Raw genomic sequence first — 15,472 nt, forward strand, 5'->3', positions numbered from 1 at the left:
TTAACCTTATATAAGATAACTGAGTAGAAAAACTTCCTGCGGCATAAAACTAGTATAATAGCTTTGTTTTAGATTCTATAGAAGTTATACTATTTTATGCTAATTATAGATTTATACTGGAAGCCTATAGACTATCTTGCAATGGTCTAAATATAGAAAATGCTTAAATTTTAGCTGAAGATATAATTTAATTATAAGAAGAACTTAAGGAATAACTTAAGTTTATTTAAAATTATATAAAGCAATAAGCTAACTGTATAAAGATTAAAGGACTAACCCTTTAGGAAGGGGATATAGCCTACTTACTATAGTATTTATATAATAAAAAGTTATTAAATATTAAAATAAATTAACTAAGTAATAAACTAAATTTTAGAAAACTTAGATTATTTAAAATTCTAAAGAAAATCAGAGAAGTTAACTATAAGTTAGACCTACCTGATAATATGAAATTAAAAACAGCTGTTTTTTATATTTTACTACTAGAAAAAGCACTAGTAGATAAAAAAACAGGCAAATTAATTATAAATAAAATTATTATTTAAGATAAAGAAAAGAAATATAAAATTAATAAAATAACTTATATGTAAATAAATAAAGAAATAGGTAAATGAGAATATCTTATAAGATAAAAAGGATATAACTTATCTAAAGATATATAGGTCTTTAAAAAAGAACTTAAGAGGAATGCTTAGGCAATCCTATAGGGATACTATTAGTCTTTAGGGATGGAAATAATAATGGGTCTAGGTTAAATGTAGACTAATTAATATTATTAACAGCAAGAGACAGGCTGGCAGTAGAATTAGGCTTTAATATTATAGCCTAATAAGCAGCTGCCTTTGCCTTTTTATATTCTACTTTTTCCAGTTCTTTTAAATTATTAATTCTTTATGCAACAGCATGCATTATCTTTTTTAGCTATAATTATTTCTATTTTTAAAGATATTTAATTTTAGCATTAATAATCTTGCGCTGCTCTTTAGCCTTTTTTAAAGTATCCTTAAGCTAAATATAAAAAAAAGTAATTTTTTACATTTACATAGGAGATAAAGAATAAATATTATATAAAGATCTATTATCTTTTATATATTTAATATATTTAATAGAATTTTCTTTAGATATTTAATACTTTAAGAAATAGTATTTTTTTTTATTTAAATAATAAATATAGTCCTTTATTTTAATAGAATAAAATAAAATAATCTTAAGAAGAATGTTTTAATGCTCTATCTTTGGATGAAATTTTTTATAAATACTTATTATAATTATTAATTAAAAAACCAAGAAATGTTAAAGAAGGAAAATTAATGCAGCAAGAGGAAGAAGGTGGATACTTATACTTAATTAAGCAAGGTCTTAGGGACAAGACTAATAGAAGGGGAGTATTGTATTATAACCTAACTTTTATAGTTGCAATAATGGGCCTATAGGGTAGGCGCGGTTAGATTAACTATAATCCGATGAACCAATTAAAAATGGATTAAGAACTTATTTATTAATCTAGCTTAAGATTAATAAGCATTATATTAATCTCCAGAAGGATTAATAGTTATTCTTTTAATCCTGTCTAGACTAACTGGATATATAAGTTTACTTCTTATGCTTATTTAGATAACTTAAATAGCCAGTTGTTAATATAGTTTTACATCTATAGATTAGAAAGCACTGGTGACTATTATTGTAATATCGTTGCCCAATAGGTTTCCTAATCTATCCGCCAATATAAACCTGAAGAACTTATTCTAGGTTTGTCCCTTGGGAATCTACCCTATACTAACTATCTAGTGTACGGTTCGTTACACCTACCTGATGATTACTAAGGTATTTTACTTTTAATATTTTATTTTAGCAACTAACTAAAGGTATCCAAGTCGTAGATTAACATTTAAAGGTAGGTTATATAGCCTAGGCAAGAAAATGTTAAATATACTGCTATTATAGAGAGATTATAAAATATAAATATATATATAGAAAATAGTATCGTATTCTTAACTTACCTTTTAATGATATTTTGTAAGCTAAGGAAATATATTTTATAAAAAAAAAAAACTTTTAGACCTATATTGTAAATGACAACATGCACAATGCATTTACATTTTCTACAAACCCGCACTAACCCATCTGGCACCACCAGAGTGGTGGGGTGATTCGACTTTGTTCCGTGTATGCTGCGGGAGTGGAACATTTGTAAGTGGTCCATGGACCTTTCAGTGGAAAGTTGGTTTGGGTGGAAGCCTCCCACAATGCATGCATGACTGAATCGCTTTCGACCTACTGTAACTAGACTCGGGTCCAATCGTGTGGTTAAAAGTAATGTAAATAGAATATTTAACAAGGGATAAGAAAGTGCGCTTTCCTGAGAGGCAACGACAATCGCCATTTATATTTATTAGTTCATTTCTTCTTCATTCCAATTTATTAAGACTATATATCTCAACTCTTTTGAAAGTTGCTGGCCTTGGGACATATATTTTTATTTTACTGTTATTAATAACCCTAACTCACTAGCAAGATGCAGCTTATCACTTCAGCACAGCAGGTTGGCAAACCCTCAACCTTGCTGACCTCCAACATGACTGGATCCACCTACTTCGACGCAATGTTTTTCGGGGAGGGATGTGCATGTGGCAGCGTTACATTCACTCCTGGTGCTCGAACATTTTGGCATACCCATGAAAAGGGACAGATTCTGTTTGTTACACAGGGTAGCGGTCTCATCCAGTCCGAGGGCCAAGAGCCGCGGAAACTAAAGGTTGGAGATGTGGTATACATTCCTGGTGGTGAGAAGCACTGGCACGGTGCAGCACCAGATACTGTCATGACACATATGGCGGTAGCATTGGGAGGTCAGTACCTGATGCTGTTGCGCAAGGGGAATTGCCGCTGACAATGCAATTAAAGGATGCGACTGGCATGAGGAAGTAGACCAGAATAAATACGAGAGCGCGCATAGGAGCAGTGATTGATAGATGCGCCACTGACATGGTTGCTGCCCAAGATACGCCTTCCCATGCGGAGGAGGAAGGTTTTTTCATAGAGTGATGCGCGGACTATGTACCAGTTTTGACAGTGAGGACTGCATTGGTCGGAAATTACCTTGGTAGTAATCATTTACTTGTATACATCGCTATTATTATCTATTGCTCAGGCGTCTGGACGTCATAGACGTGTAAGAATTGTAAATACCAGGTATTGCGCAGTGGTGTGCCCACCACGCTGAATGCGACGGAATTATCTGATGCAGTGCGACAGAGCCACTTGCCTATATAGAACTCTACAATTTCATTCTAGCAGTCTTTGTCTATGCTGTCGATATTCGTCATTATTTTCCTACTACTGAAATCTCGTGGTATGCCTTATTCTGTGCTTACGTGACTTTTATGCGTCGAGAATTCGTAGGCCGAGTAACCCACCGCGACTGTTACATGTAGCCATTGCGCAAAACTGTGGTAATAAAGGTGAATGAGGCAAAATTATTTAATTACACGCACTGAACGTTTCTGTAGTGTAAAAATTATGAGAGCATCTACTATACGATGAAGCTTTTGAACTGCTTTGTTGGTGGTACCACCGGTGGGCACACCTCCGAAATGGAGGGAACCTTTAAAGAGCTTATGGCCACAATTAACTCATACCCGATTCAGGTCCATCTCCACCGTTTCACATCAATCCTCTGCAAAATGCCATTTCCATCGCAAATTACAGTTCTGGTGGCTTCTGTCATTGTTGCTGCTGCCATTCTGCTATACAGAGCGGCTCTGCCTAAACCTATCCCAGTGAGTGGCGTCAACACTGCCTATAATACTGAGACGTACCGTAATTAACAGCTGAGCAGGGCATTCCATACGATGAAAAGTCTGCCACACGTTTATTGGGTAAGATGATCTAAATACCTACGCGTTACCCGTTGGAGCCTCAGCCGCCAGCTAATCTTCATCCTTTCTCGATGAAAAGGCGATGTCCCACGTGCGCTCAGTCACTACAAAAACACGGGCGAGATGATGTCTTTCCTCGCACAAAAATGCCAAGAGCTCAACTCTCCGATGATTCAAGTGTTTATGAGGCCCTTTGGTAGACCCTGGGTGATTATGTGTGATGGGAGAGAGTAGGTATTTTTGTTTAAACTATCCGCGGCGCTGAGCTAATCGTTGTCAGAGCACAAGATATCATGTCAAGGAGGGGACGCGAATTCGACCGAGGAGACATGTTTCGGGATTTCTTTGCGGCAATAATACCGCATCAGCAGTCTGTCCTGCCTACTAACGATCAATGGAGGCACAATCGGCGTCTGGTCAGTGTTCCGAATAGCCAAATTTGAAAACAAAGCGCCGCTAAATCAGGTGAATCGGCTTACAGGTAGCAGACACTATGTCGGTTCCATTCCTAAACAATGTTGCTACATACAGGGTCTACGAGAACACTATTGATCTCATTGATCTCTGGCGCCAAAAGCTTAGGCTGGCTCCGAAGCACGCGTTCGATGTTTATAAAGATGTTCAATACTGCACTGTAGATACAATTTGGGCTGCTACCTTCGGATCGTCTCTTGGTATAAGCAAGTCTCAGGCCGACTACTTATCCAATCTCGACCACATTGCTCTTCCTCCTGATAGCAAGAAAACTGTTGCCGAAATACCAGAGGGGGAATTCCCCGAGGGTTGGCATACTTTGACTACCATTGTTCGAAGCTTCGAAATTCCCATGAACTCCCCTCTTGGACGCCACCACCACTGTGTGTAACTGAGGCCAAAGAGAATTTTGTACTCTACATGTCACGTTTAGATGCTAACCATTTGGTAGGGTTTGCTATTAAATTCTATCCCTCTTATCGCCGCGCGATGGCATCAAGAAACAGGTTAATCGGCAGCAAGATCGAACAAGCGTGGAACACCTTTGGACGTGGTGACGCAGCCGATGAGGACAAATTGAGGTGTGCAGTCGACCTGGTTGTCCAGCGTGAGGTCACCCTGGCCAAGAAACAAGGCAGGGCACCCGATCGTGAATCTAAGTTTCTTTTTGATGAAATGGCTGGCTTTCTCCAGGCTGGTTTCGAAACTACATCATCCACGCTCAACTGGGGGGTTAAGTACTTGACTCAATACCAGGACGTCCAGAAAAAGCTACGAGCAAGCCTACGAGCTACTCACAAAGCGGCTTTCGACAAGGGAGAACAACCTGGTGCTGAGGAAATCGCCAAAGCAAGAGATGTGTACCTGGAAGCGTTCATTGACGAGGTGATGCGTCACTCTGGCATTCTGTCATCAAATATCCGCAAGGCTACCGAAGATGTGGAGGTTTTGGGGTACCGTATTCCAAAAGGCACGGATTTATGGATGCTGGTAAGCTTTTTTATCTAGATGCAAGAGATACCTCACAGAGTATACTAAAAAGAATTGATAGACAAACGGGCCAAGCTTTCATTCGCCTGCATTCCCCATTGATGAGCAAAAACGCAGTACATCAAGCCGAGAATACAAAGGGGATACTGAAAGATGGAGCACCCACGAAGATTTGGAGGTTTTCCGGCCAGAGCGATGGCTGAAGAAGGAATCCGACCAGGGCGCCGAAAATGGCGGGATAACTTTCGATGCCCGCGCGGCCCCTCTTCAGACATTTGGTGCTGGTATTCGCGGATGCTTCGGTGAGAGTTGTCCTCATATAAATTTCTGAAACTTTGACTAACGATCGCATACGCAGGCAAGCGACTGGCATATCTTGAGCAGAGAGTGATATATACCTTGATGGTTTGGAACTTTGAGTTTCAGAGCATCCCTGAATCGATGGGGGATTTCGGGGCCAATGACATCCTGACACACACGCCGAAATATGTTCGAGTTATGTTGGCGGAAGCAAAATAGTGTCATAGGCGGATATGTGGTACATAGAAGGGTAAATGTTGCAATTTTATAGCTGCACCCCAGTATTATAGTTGCAGACATTATCGTTGTCAACACTCTGTGCATGCATAATTACTTTAAAAAAAAAAAAAAAAAAAAAAAAAAAAGAACTCAAGGCGTACACATAAGTTGCTAATTCTTTTGACTAATTCGCTATTGTTTTGTTTAACTGTTCTTGATATTATTTGAGTCAAAAAAAAAAAAAAAAAAAGCCCATGAGCTCTTTCATTGTGTAGCCACATAATTTAGGACCAAGGTTGTACGTTGGATAATTCATCCAGGTCATTCACACGTTAGACGCAAGTGATGAATTGCGCTTTTTTATTTCTTTATTTGGGGAGCATGTCTATTATCTAGAAGCAAACTATCGCAAGGACCTTTCAGTTACGTAACCTCACCCGCACGCCTACAGTATATTCCTCTACTAATTCACCTTGTAGTAACGCCAAGTCGTATGACATCAAAATAGAAGTTTTGAGGAGATAGAAGTGTTAAAGAGGTAGCTATATCTATGCGACGAGAACCTCATTCTGTACCAACTCTAGGCTAATCAGCTAAATGGCAGTTAACGATGAAGCCGGCAAGCAACGGCATCACTAACGCCTTATTGATGCTTCACTAGGCTTAAGCTTCGGCATCGGCCCGCAGAGCAAAGCCGGTGCTTAAAAAAAAAACGAAAGGTGGACACACTACATACATAGGTATGGAGTGTCGTACCACCATCCTGTGTCTCGTCTGAAGGGTGGAATCAAACTACATCTGTAAGTCTAACTGCACGATGGGTGGTACCATCCCCTAACGAGCCTGTGGCCGATTGCATTGATAGCAGTATAGTTGTGTGCTGTATACCATCTAAACTACAGCAATCCCCCACACCTGTGGGTTTTGCTATGCTTCTGGACCTTCAAACTCGGTGCACGAGCGAGCGCGCAACAGACGTCTCGTATTATGGATTCAAAGATCTTAGAAAGCGGAGATTTCATCTTCCGCCCAAGGAGCTGGCCAGTTCAGATCCAAATCATATTTGTTGTATTTATGATCTATAGGGTCTACTCATGTCTAACTCGCAACCGACCGTATGTGGGGATTCCAATAGCTCAGATAGAGCAGAAGGGTATTCATTTTTTGATTCAACTTTTTCTCCCAGGCTTGTCTTGGATGATATCACCCCAAGAGGTCCTAGCCAAGGGGAAAGCCATCAGCAAGACCACCGACGGCATCTACCAACTGCGAGCCTCTGGAGGATACAAGATCGTACTCCCAAGGTATGAAGTTCAAGAGGACTTATGTATGCTGCTCGTGCAAAATCAATTACTAACATTACATGTTTCCTGCTTGTAGGCGCTATGCAGAAGAGATCCGCAACAACGAATACATGACGTTTGGCGGTTCATGCAAAAAGGATTTCCATTCTACACAGGTCAGTATCAGTGCATAGTTAGCAGTGAGGCATGTGATAGCTCATACCTAATGCCTGAGCTAGCCCGGTTTTGAAGCAATGCTAGAAGGCTTACGCGAAGACCGTCTCGTCATAGATGCCGTACACAAGCTTGTTCAGAATCTAGGCGTAATTCTTCCATCTATGATAGACGAAGCCAATTTCAGCATTACAAAGTGGTTTGGAGATAAGGAGGACGAATGGCGAACCTTTAAGCTCAACGATGCTGCGGTGGATATCGTTGCCCGAATTGTCACACGAGCGACCATTGGCATTGACTTTGCGAGAAATGAGGTACGAGATTGTACATGTGTGTATATGAGAGGTTCAATTATCTAACACAGGGCTGGTATGTTAGGAGTGGATTCGCATCTCAAGAGACCATGCGGTCTCTACATTCATTTCATCTGTCATCTTGCACCAAGTACCAGCGCTCTTAAGACCAGTCCTAGTTTGGATTATACCAGAATGTAGGAAGTTACGGAAACAGGTAGCAGATTCTAAGCGCCTTCTAGCCCCCAAAGTGCGAGCAATCGAGGAGGGGCTTCGGGATGGCAGAAAGCGGCCTGCGACTGCCAATGTTTTTACGTGGCTAATGGACGTTGCTAAAGGTCGCCACATTAACTTTGTACTCGCGCAGATGAGTATTAGCGAGGCAAGCATTCATTCTACGTCCGAAATGTTGACTCGAATGATCATACAATGTTGCAAGACTCCCGAACTGGTCAATGATTTACGCGAAGAGATCGCTCGCGTTTTGGAGGAAGAGGGGGGATGGTCAAAGGCAGCACCTTACAAGATGAAACTGCTCGACTCATTTATGAGAGAAATTTCGCGGCACCAACCTATGGGCATCGGTACGTTATTGAGTTCCAGTCTTCCCCGATTACAACATCATGGCTATTTAATTAATCATATTCTTAACAGCCGGAATGTTACGAGACGTAAGGCGCGATGTAAAACTTTCCAATGGTGTGGTACTACCTGCTGGCGGGCTTGTAATGGTAGAAGATGATGGCGTTGTCGATCCTGATGTTAACCCTCATCCGGAAACGTTTGATGCAAGGAGATACTTGCATCTAAGACAGCAGCCAAATGGAGAAGCCCGACATCAATTCGTAACTACTTCGCCTGACAACTTGCTGTTTGGATTAGGCAATAACCAATGTCCAGGTACGGTTCTAATGGCTTCTGGTTCATGCACTCACTAACATCATCATTATAGGAAGGCAGTTTGCGAGTAATGAAATCAAGATCATGTTCAGTTTTATGCTGCTCAGATATGATTGGAGATTTCCACCGGGCTTTGTTCTTCCCAGTCCAGTCTATTTTGAAAGCAGAGTTGCGGCCCCAATTACCATGGTGCAATGCCGTCGAAGACAGGAGGCGAAGGACTTACTAAAGGTCAAAATCGCGGCATGAAAAGTAGTCATAGTATACTACTTAACCTTTAGACAGTCAAATTTATCAGATTGAATGTGATGCCTCCCAACTGGAATGCCAGATACATATGATCACCGCGAGGTTGATCTTAACTAAATAGTTTGAACGATTTGTCCATTAGCTTCAGTAAAAGAAAATAGCGGATGCGTTAAAGATGTTTCCATTAGATACCTTGGAACTCTTGTTTATCGATATAGTCCAATGATCGACAGACATATTTTAGTCTGATTTAATCCAAAGAAGGATCAAAGGATTGAAGCATTACGCGCGTAGGTATTCGAGGCGTGGCTCCCATACATACGTTGAGTGAAGTTTAAATGTGGGTACTGGAATTATGAAGAATTTAATATCACGTAGCATGTTAATTAGAAACAGGTTCAATGCTTTGGTTTGAGACGATTTCAGGTCAACTCGCTTGTGATATACGCTGTGTTATCATATCGAAGTACAATATTCTAAAAAAAGAAAAAGAAAAGAAGAAGGAAAGAAGGAAAGAAAACAAAACAAACTGCGCCGGCGCCAGTATCCGGTTATCTTACTTCTTCAGCATATCAATTAAGAGACGCATTTCCGGATTTTCAAAGCCAAGGGACACACTGACTCGGTCCAACTCCTCTACAAGCTCTTGATGCACCACCTCTAAAATATTTGACGTGTACTCCAAGCTTCCAGCTCGCTGCAGGCGTTCCAAGATGCCGTATTTCGCAGCGTCCTCCATTTTGCCTGTGGCATGCCGCATTGATAGAACACTCTTGATTAGATGCTCTTCTTCCCCAGAATTTAACAAGTGGATAAGTGGGAGCGTGTATTTCCCCCCGTCTAAATCCTCACACCATGGAGTAGCAAGTTGTTGAGCCTTTTGTTTGTCCTAAATTCTTCGTCAGAGCTGACAGGGATGGGTATCGGGTAAGTGGAGATTATTTACAGAAGCAGGTTGCTGAATGCCCTTGTAATCATCGCGTAGCTGATAATAGCGGCCGAGCAAAATCACAAGGCGGCGCAATATAGTGTAGTCAATTTTGGTTGGCGTCATCAAGACCATCAACCGAGCATTCAGCTCGAATAACCCCCCCGTTTCTGCAAATTTCCTGTGTCAGCAGTTGTTTTGACAGCATTAAAGGACCATGTAGCCTTACTTCCGTCGATCGTCCGAATATATTCCTCTACGGTAGGGCAACTCATGTTCTGCGAGCTGTGAATATCGTAACTTTGGCCCGTGTATAGTGTAGACAGCTCCTCTGCGCGTGTACAAAGTTAGCGAGTTGTTGTTCCCGTTGTCTATGAAACAGTTTGCGTTACCAATGACGACTTGGACGCCGTCTGAGCCGCACAGGCGCTGTGCCCATGCTATCGCTTCGTTGATGGAGAACATGGCAGAGTTAATCGTCTGAGCTATCCCAAACACCATGTGAGTCGACGAACGGCCTCTCCGTTGCGACGATTCATCTTGAATGTCATCCACCCTAATTAGTGTTAATTTAGACTTTCGCTTCCTGTAATGTATATGTGACCGTAAGATGTTCTCACATGATTGATGCATTGTGCAATGTATCCACGATTTGCTTGATTCCGCGGGTATCAGATTCTGATACTTTTAGCCAGCGGTTCAGGGCATCTGTAAATAAATCTCGGCGGCCCTTTGACGGTAAAGATACGACATAATCATAGGGTGCAGTGACAATCTGGTAAGTCTGCTAAGCTCAAATTTGCCTTGGTCAATTTCACAATGACGCTGTACTCACCTGTCGTGGCAAAGGCGGGTGGTTACTATCGAGATAAACTCCTACCAGGTCTTGCATGTTGGTTTTGGAGGCGAGTAGTGGCATCGCGGATAATTAGAGAGTGTGAGAAAAAGGCATCGATTAATTTCTTCTACATTTTCTGGTAGCAGTCCTGGCTTTTTCTTGGGTGATAGAGTTCAAATGTTCTCCACAATGTTCCTGATGAATACCTGTATGGAGTGGGTGATTTCTCCACAATGTTGTCGATGGATAGAGTGGTGCCACATTCAAAGGCATTGATTGCGAAGTGGGTAACACCCTGTAGTGTGGCAACCGTGTGGGGTGGCACCATTCTACTCAGTGCTCCAGAATCCTCCCTGAAATGCTACTTTAGGCATTCTCATCAGCTTATGGCAAACGCAGGCTAAACTACGATCCCATATCGAATCAGTGTTTCTTGCACATAAATTTGAAAGGAGACTAGAAACAAACCCCCCCATAGGCCTTGCAGCACCCATTTCACAAAGCCTATGGTTGAGCCGTCACAATGACCAATCTTATTGTCAGAATGAATTCATTTATGAATTCAGACTTGCTTCCCACCGGCTTCAATTCAAAGTTCGGTTTTGTTTACATCGCGATACTGGCAGTATTAGTTGTAAGTCTTGCATGTGGCTTGTCTCGTCGAATTTGCGTGGACTGACTGTTTAGTAGACGATAACCTATTACACAACCCTTGTCATATACAACGTGTACTTCCACCCGCTCTCTAAATTCCCAGGTCCAAGGGCAAGAGCGGCCACAGAATGGCCATATTTTCTATCTATGGTCAATGGCACCGGACCTCAAGACATGCTAGAGATGCACGAAAAGTACGGCCCTATAGTTCGAGTCTCTCCAGGAGAGCTAGCCTTCTGCAGCCCTGCAGCGTTCAAAGACATCTATGGTCGTAGAAAGGATGGCCCACCCGAGCTTGCCAAAGATAAGAAGTATTACTCAGGCATGGGCGAACCTACATTGCTCAATAGTGATGACATGGCATACCATTCCTACCTCCGGAAACTGCTGTCGCCGAGTTTTTCGGACTTTAGTCTGAGGAAGCAAGAAGCCGTGATTCAAGACTATTTGAAGATCTTGATGAGAAAGCTTGAGAAGCACAGCCAGGATTACGATGGCGGCGCTGATTTGCTGCAATGGTTCAATGTGAGTTTTTTTCATAGCTGTTCAAGATTGATTGATCAGACTGACGCAAATTTAGTTTTTCGTGTTCGATGTGATTGGATATTTAAGTCAGTCTTCCCAGAGGACGTTGAGGGACCAACTAGCTGACATCTAGGTAATAGCGTATGGAGAAACCTTTGACTGCCTTAACTCTAACGAGCTCCACACATGGATCAAATTGATCCCGCCGCTTGGAAAGTTCTATGCTTTTTACCAAGCAGTCGCACGACTGCCTATTTGGCTGAAATATCCAACCCTAGTGTTAGGAATGCCTAGGGGCTTACTTTCAGACGTTAAAACGTTAGGTCAAATTAGCGAGGTGTGTTACCAACCATACGTTCAGAGCCTGTAAAAAGATATTGGTACTGACCTATGTGACCGTACTGTAAAGACCAAAGTCAAACAGCGCTTAAGCATTACAGCCACGATACCTGACTTGATGGGGAAGCTTATCGAGGAGTACAACGTGGGTAAAATGACGATGCATCAACTAAAGTCCAACGCTTCCTTTTTGATTGGTGCTGGAAGTGAGACTTTGGTGACTATGTTTACACGTGAGTAGCAACGCAAAGTCTCTGTGTCATCGTGTCATTATACTTTTAGCTGCTTATCAGTCGGCTCACACGTTATGCTCGCAGATTGTGTCTACTACCTCCTGATGAATCCACACACTCTATCGAAATTAACAAGCGAGATCCGAGGAAGGTTCTCCACTGCGGATGAAATCACTATGGTTAATGTTAACCAATGCAAATATCTCCAGGCTGTTATCGATGAGACATTGCGTATTGTAGCACCTTCTCCCGCGACTCATCCCCGTTATACACCACCCGGAGGCATCGACATCGACGGAGTTTTTGTTCCTGGAGGAATGGCTGTCGGTGTTCCAATCCTTGCTGCCTGCAGGAGTTCGCTCAACTTCCACAATCCCACGAAGTTTGTTCCGGAAAGATGGACTGGAGAAGATCCACTTTACGTTAATGATGCAAGAGACGCTGCTCAGGTGTTCTCGTATGGCCCAAGAGACTGTAAGTTTATCGATCCTCAAGTCAAATTCGCTGTAGCCTTTTAAATAAGAACTACCGAATCCTTCAACCATCACCCGACTAAATGACTAAACACAGGCCTCGGACGCAATTTGGCGTATGTTGAGATGAGACTGGTTATGGCCAGCTTCGTATGGCATTTTGATCTTGAGCGGCGTTTCCCAGAAGACTGGGTGGACCAGAAGGTCTATATGGTTTGGGTGAAGTCGCCGCTTATGGTAAAATTAAAGCCGGTTCGATGTTAAGAAATGGAATTGTAATTCAACACCCCAGTTTTATTATCCAGCACCCAGCCGTAACTCAATTACCTGATAGTTTCACTCATATGTATGCATTCAAGGAATAAACAGCATTTAGGAAAAGTAGAAGTGGTAGAGGCAGTAGAGGCAGTACAAAGATTAGAATACATGCAGTTGTAATTCACGATTTTAGCTACAGCTAGGGTCTTGGATAATGAAAATAGATCGTTGAATAACAATTCCTTGAATTTTCTTGGTTCAAAACTAAATCAAAACCCCAGTAATTCCTCCTCTTTCGCACTTACCGCTCTTCGGCGCATTAAAACTCTTGCCGATGGATCCGGATATATGTTATCATCGATGGTGAAATTTTGCGGACGCCCGCGCCCTTTTGGGAATTTCCAATCATACCTCAAGAGCAGATGCGAAAGAGTCATTTTGATCTCATTGGCAACAAAAAATCTGCCAGGACATGCGTATTTACCGTAACCAAACGCCATATGCGTGGAATCTGTCATCGCAAAGAGATGCTTCTTCGAGTTGCTTGGCTCCGAGGAGCGTAGTCGAGAGTATCTCCAAGGGTCATACGCTTCAGGATTCCCGCCTGGAACATTTGCGGGATCGTTGAGCATGGCATATTGCGGCACCGCAATGCGAGTACGGGCAGGTAAATGCACTCCATTAGACAGCGTGACGGGAACGGAGAGGAATCGATTGAAGGTTAGCAGAAAGACTGAGTTGAATCGTTGCGATTCTTTGAGTAAACTGTCGAGTTTGTTGAGCCTGTCTATGCCTTTCTTGCTCCATTCACCCTCGGTGTCAAGCACGTCGGTCAGCTCTTCACGAAGTGTGTCGATGTTCTCCGGATGGGCGCAGAGGTCGAAAAGGGCTTGAGCCATTGTCAGAGCTGTGGTGTGGATAGCAGCCAAGCTCAGGGTTAGGATTCGCTCGGCGAGGTTATTTTCCTCGAGCTCCTTATCATTGGCCATGTCCATTGTCCATTGCAAAACATCGTCGCCCTTTACGTAATCGTCCGTCTTTTCCTTGGCAGGAGACCGTTTCCTGGCTAGTCCAGCAACGATACGCCGAGCGTCCGCGGAACTCTTCACTATACTGCGATACGTAGGCAGCCATGGCCCGATAACAGGTCTCAGAAATCGAGGGACAAACCGAAGAATGAACCCTGTTATGAATACATTTTCAGTGAAGTCGGTTGTAGCCACAAGCCAGTCCTCGTTCCGACATTCGTCAGGGCCGATCCAGATTCGTGCGACAATACGAGCAATGGTTCGCGCAAATACACGAGCAGGGTCTACTTCAACCCAGTCTTCTGCCTTGATATCGGGGAGTTCTTGTTTCAATGCAAATTCCAGTTCACTTTTCATGATGGGAGTCAGACTCTCAATATTTGGAGTGAGCTTCTGATGTAAAACCCGATTCTGCAAATCGCTCTCAAGAAAGGCCTGTCCCTGTTTGAAGTAGTCGCCAGCAAGATCAAGGAGAAACGGCTCAACCGAGCGCACCGAGTCCTTTGTTTTCGCCCTGATTTCTTCCAGGTATTTATGCTTGCCAATGATGACGACATCGGAGGTCCAGCGACGAACGATATACAAATCTCGATACTAAAAACATAAAATTAGTACGAGTATCACGGCGTGGGAGTGTCTAGCTCTATCTTCTTACTTTTTCGTAGCCCTGTTTGATAATCGACCGGCTCCCACGTATAAAACGCAGCCGTAGGAGCCATTTTGGCTCGAAAATACTAGCTTGCCCCGCAACAGGAATTCCATTCTCTGTTTTGGAGATAACTGAAAACCGCAAAGCCAAGAAGAGGGCACCAAGAGCAAATAAACTTGGTATAAGACCAACTTGCTTAGCTGCGGAGGAGAGCTTCAGAGGGTATTTCAAAAGAGGCTCCATTGTGGGTAGTGGTACTTGGGAAAACGACAACGGCATCCTGAAGGTCTCAGCCTTGTGTAAGACAGAATGCCGCGATAATGGTGCAAAGGTAACACGTATAGAGAGCTTGCATGGGTAGCAATATTGCAAGATATATCAGAAAGGCGGCAATCCAAAGGATTGCATGAGAGTTTTACTAGTGCCGGTGTTCTGCGACCTCACCAGGACGGCAATTTTTTCATGTTTTGAGAGCAACTATGACGCGATATTACGAATGCTTTTTACATGTATCAGAGTGGCCCTCATTGGATCGCTCAGAGCCAAAGGATGCCATACGAGGGAGAGTGGCGTCTAAAAGACGGTTGTGACAACAAGCCCCGTGGCGCGACAGGGGTTACCTATTCCATAAGGCAGCTGAGTAGAGCCACCTGAGTGGAACCACCTAGTGGAACCACCCAGATTCCCTCTTTCCAAGCGCGCTCTATTCCTGGGGAAGTCCATCGTGAGCATCCAAAAAGGCGGTTGTAGAATAAAGTAGCCATAAGTATAGTATTTTTCTGTTGTA

General features: G+C 42.7%; 6 protein-coding genes across 6 annotated transcripts; 4 read left to right on the plus strand and 2 right to left on the minus strand.

Annotated features, from left to right (window-relative positions):
• The first annotated feature begins 2,447 nt into the window (after positions 1-2,447).
• Positions 2,448-3,189, plus strand: TrAFT101_010783 (uncharacterized protein). Its single transcript, XM_024902080.2, has 2 exons — positions 2,448-2,849; positions 2,905-3,189. Exons 1-2 carry the CDS (start codon positions 2,516-2,518, stop codon positions 2,967-2,969), a joined length of 399 nt encoding a protein of 132 aa, XP_024756724.1. The 5' UTR covers positions 2,448-2,515; the 3' UTR covers positions 2,970-3,189.
• Positions 3,190-3,539: 350 nt separating this feature from the next.
• Positions 3,540-6,021, plus strand: TrAFT101_010784 (uncharacterized protein; the record flags this gene model as incomplete). Its single annotated transcript, XM_024902081.2, has 8 exons — positions 3,540-3,779; positions 3,839-3,878; positions 3,958-4,108; positions 4,159-4,294; positions 4,360-4,735; positions 4,804-5,342; positions 5,404-5,644; positions 5,701-6,021. 8 exons carry the CDS (start codon positions 3,540-3,542, stop codon positions 5,859-5,861), a joined length of 1,884 nt encoding a protein of 627 aa, XP_024756725.2. The 3' UTR covers positions 5,862-6,021.
• Positions 6,022-6,783: 762 nt separating this feature from the next.
• TrAFT101_010785 (uncharacterized protein) lies at positions 6,784-8,831 on the plus strand. The gene is made up of 6 exons (XM_024901059.2): positions 6,784-7,165; positions 7,242-7,320; positions 7,384-7,632; positions 7,697-8,195; positions 8,266-8,511; positions 8,564-8,831. The coding sequence occupies exons 1-6, from the start codon at positions 6,849-6,851 to the stop codon at positions 8,758-8,760; spliced, it is 1,587 nt and encodes a 528-aa protein (XP_024756726.2). The 5' UTR covers positions 6,784-6,848; the 3' UTR covers positions 8,761-8,831.
• Positions 8,832-9,175: 344 nt separating this feature from the next.
• TrAFT101_010786 (uncharacterized protein) lies at positions 9,176-10,702 on the minus strand. The gene is made up of 6 exons (XM_024902757.2): positions 10,524-10,702; positions 10,309-10,463; positions 10,081-10,244; positions 9,918-10,019; positions 9,707-9,858; positions 9,176-9,649 (listed from the first exon to the last, which is right to left on the minus strand). The coding sequence occupies exons 1-6, from the start codon at positions 10,605-10,607 to the stop codon at positions 9,317-9,319; spliced, it is 990 nt and encodes a 329-aa protein (XP_024756727.1). The 5' UTR covers positions 10,608-10,702; the 3' UTR covers positions 9,176-9,316.
• Positions 10,703-10,961: 259 nt separating this feature from the next.
• On the plus strand, positions 10,962-13,287 carry TrAFT101_010787 (uncharacterized protein). Its single transcript, XM_024908734.2, has 7 exons — positions 10,962-11,160; positions 11,217-11,705; positions 11,761-11,791; positions 11,846-12,042; positions 12,115-12,277; positions 12,362-12,751; positions 12,848-13,287. Exons 1-7 carry the CDS (start codon positions 11,050-11,052, stop codon positions 13,012-13,014), a joined length of 1,548 nt encoding a protein of 515 aa, XP_024756728.1. The 5' UTR covers positions 10,962-11,049; the 3' UTR covers positions 13,015-13,287.
• Positions 13,152-15,160, minus strand: TrAFT101_010788 (uncharacterized protein). The gene is made up of 2 exons (XM_024902758.2): positions 14,692-15,160; positions 13,152-14,630 (listed from the first exon to the last, which is right to left on the minus strand). The coding sequence occupies exons 1-2, from the start codon at positions 14,962-14,964 to the stop codon at positions 13,278-13,280; spliced, it is 1,626 nt and encodes a 541-aa protein (XP_024756729.2). The 5' UTR covers positions 14,965-15,160; the 3' UTR covers positions 13,152-13,277.
• Positions 15,161-15,472: the final 312 nt, after the last annotated feature.

The sequence above is a fragment of the Trichoderma asperellum genome, chromosome 7, assembly GCF_020647865.1.
Source record: "Trichoderma asperellum chromosome 7, complete sequence".
Classification (NCBI taxonomy): Eukaryota; Fungi; Ascomycota; class Sordariomycetes; order Hypocreales; family Hypocreaceae; genus Trichoderma; species Trichoderma asperellum.

What these genes read in the sequence shown, in the direction of transcription:
- TrAFT101_010783 (XM_024902080.2), top strand. Translation starts at nt 2,516, where the DNA reads ATGCAGCTTATCACTTCAGCACAGCAGGTTGGCAAACCCTCAACCTTG. An exon ending in TATGGCGGTAGCATTGGGAG is followed by an intron (nt 2,850 to 2,904) that starts GTCAGTACCTGA and finishes ATGCAATTAAAG; the next exon opens with GATGCGACTGGCATGAGGAA.
- TrAFT101_010785 (XM_024901059.2), top strand. Translation starts at nt 6,849, where the DNA reads ATGGATTCAAAGATCTTAGAAAGCGGAGATTTCATCTTCCGCCCAAGG. An exon ending in TACAAGATCGTACTCCCAAG is followed by an intron (nt 7,166 to 7,241) that starts GTATGAAGTTCA and finishes TCCTGCTTGTAG; the next exon opens with GCGCTATGCAGAAGAGATCC. An exon ending in AGGATTTCCATTCTACACAG is followed by an intron (nt 7,321 to 7,383) that starts GTCAGTATCAGT and finishes TGCCTGAGCTAG; the next exon opens with CCCGGTTTTGAAGCAATGCT.
- TrAFT101_010786 (XM_024902757.2), bottom strand. Translation starts at nt 10,607, where the DNA reads ATGCCACTACTCGCCTCCAAAACCAACATGCAAGACCTGGTAGGAGTT. An exon ending in CGGCGTCCAAGTCGTCATTG is followed by an intron (nt 10,020 to 10,080) that starts GTAACGCAAACT and finishes GTACACGCGCAG; the next exon opens with AGGAGCTGTCTACACTATAC. An exon ending in GCATTCAGCAACCTGCTTCT is followed by an intron (nt 9,650 to 9,706) that starts GTAAATAATCTC and finishes CGAAGAATTTAG; the next exon opens with GACAAACAAAAGGCTCAACA.
- TrAFT101_010787 (XM_024908734.2), top strand. Translation starts at nt 11,050, where the DNA reads ATGACCAATCTTATTGTCAGAATGAATTCATTTATGAATTCAGACTTG. An exon ending in ATTTGCTGCAATGGTTCAAT is followed by an intron (nt 11,706 to 11,760) that starts GTGAGTTTTTTT and finishes ACGCAAATTTAG; the next exon opens with TTTTTCGTGTTCGATGTGAT. An exon ending in CGTTAGGTCAAATTAGCGAG is followed by an intron (nt 12,043 to 12,114) that starts GTGTGTTACCAA and finishes CGTACTGTAAAG; the next exon opens with ACCAAAGTCAAACAGCGCTT.
- TrAFT101_010788 (XM_024902758.2), bottom strand. Translation starts at nt 14,964, where the DNA reads ATGCCGTTGTCGTTTTCCCAAGTACCACTACCCACAATGGAGCCTCTT. An exon ending in TCAAACAGGGCTACGAAAAA is followed by an intron (nt 14,631 to 14,691) that starts GTAAGAAGATAG and finishes TTATGTTTTTAG; the next exon opens with TATCGAGATTTGTATATCGT.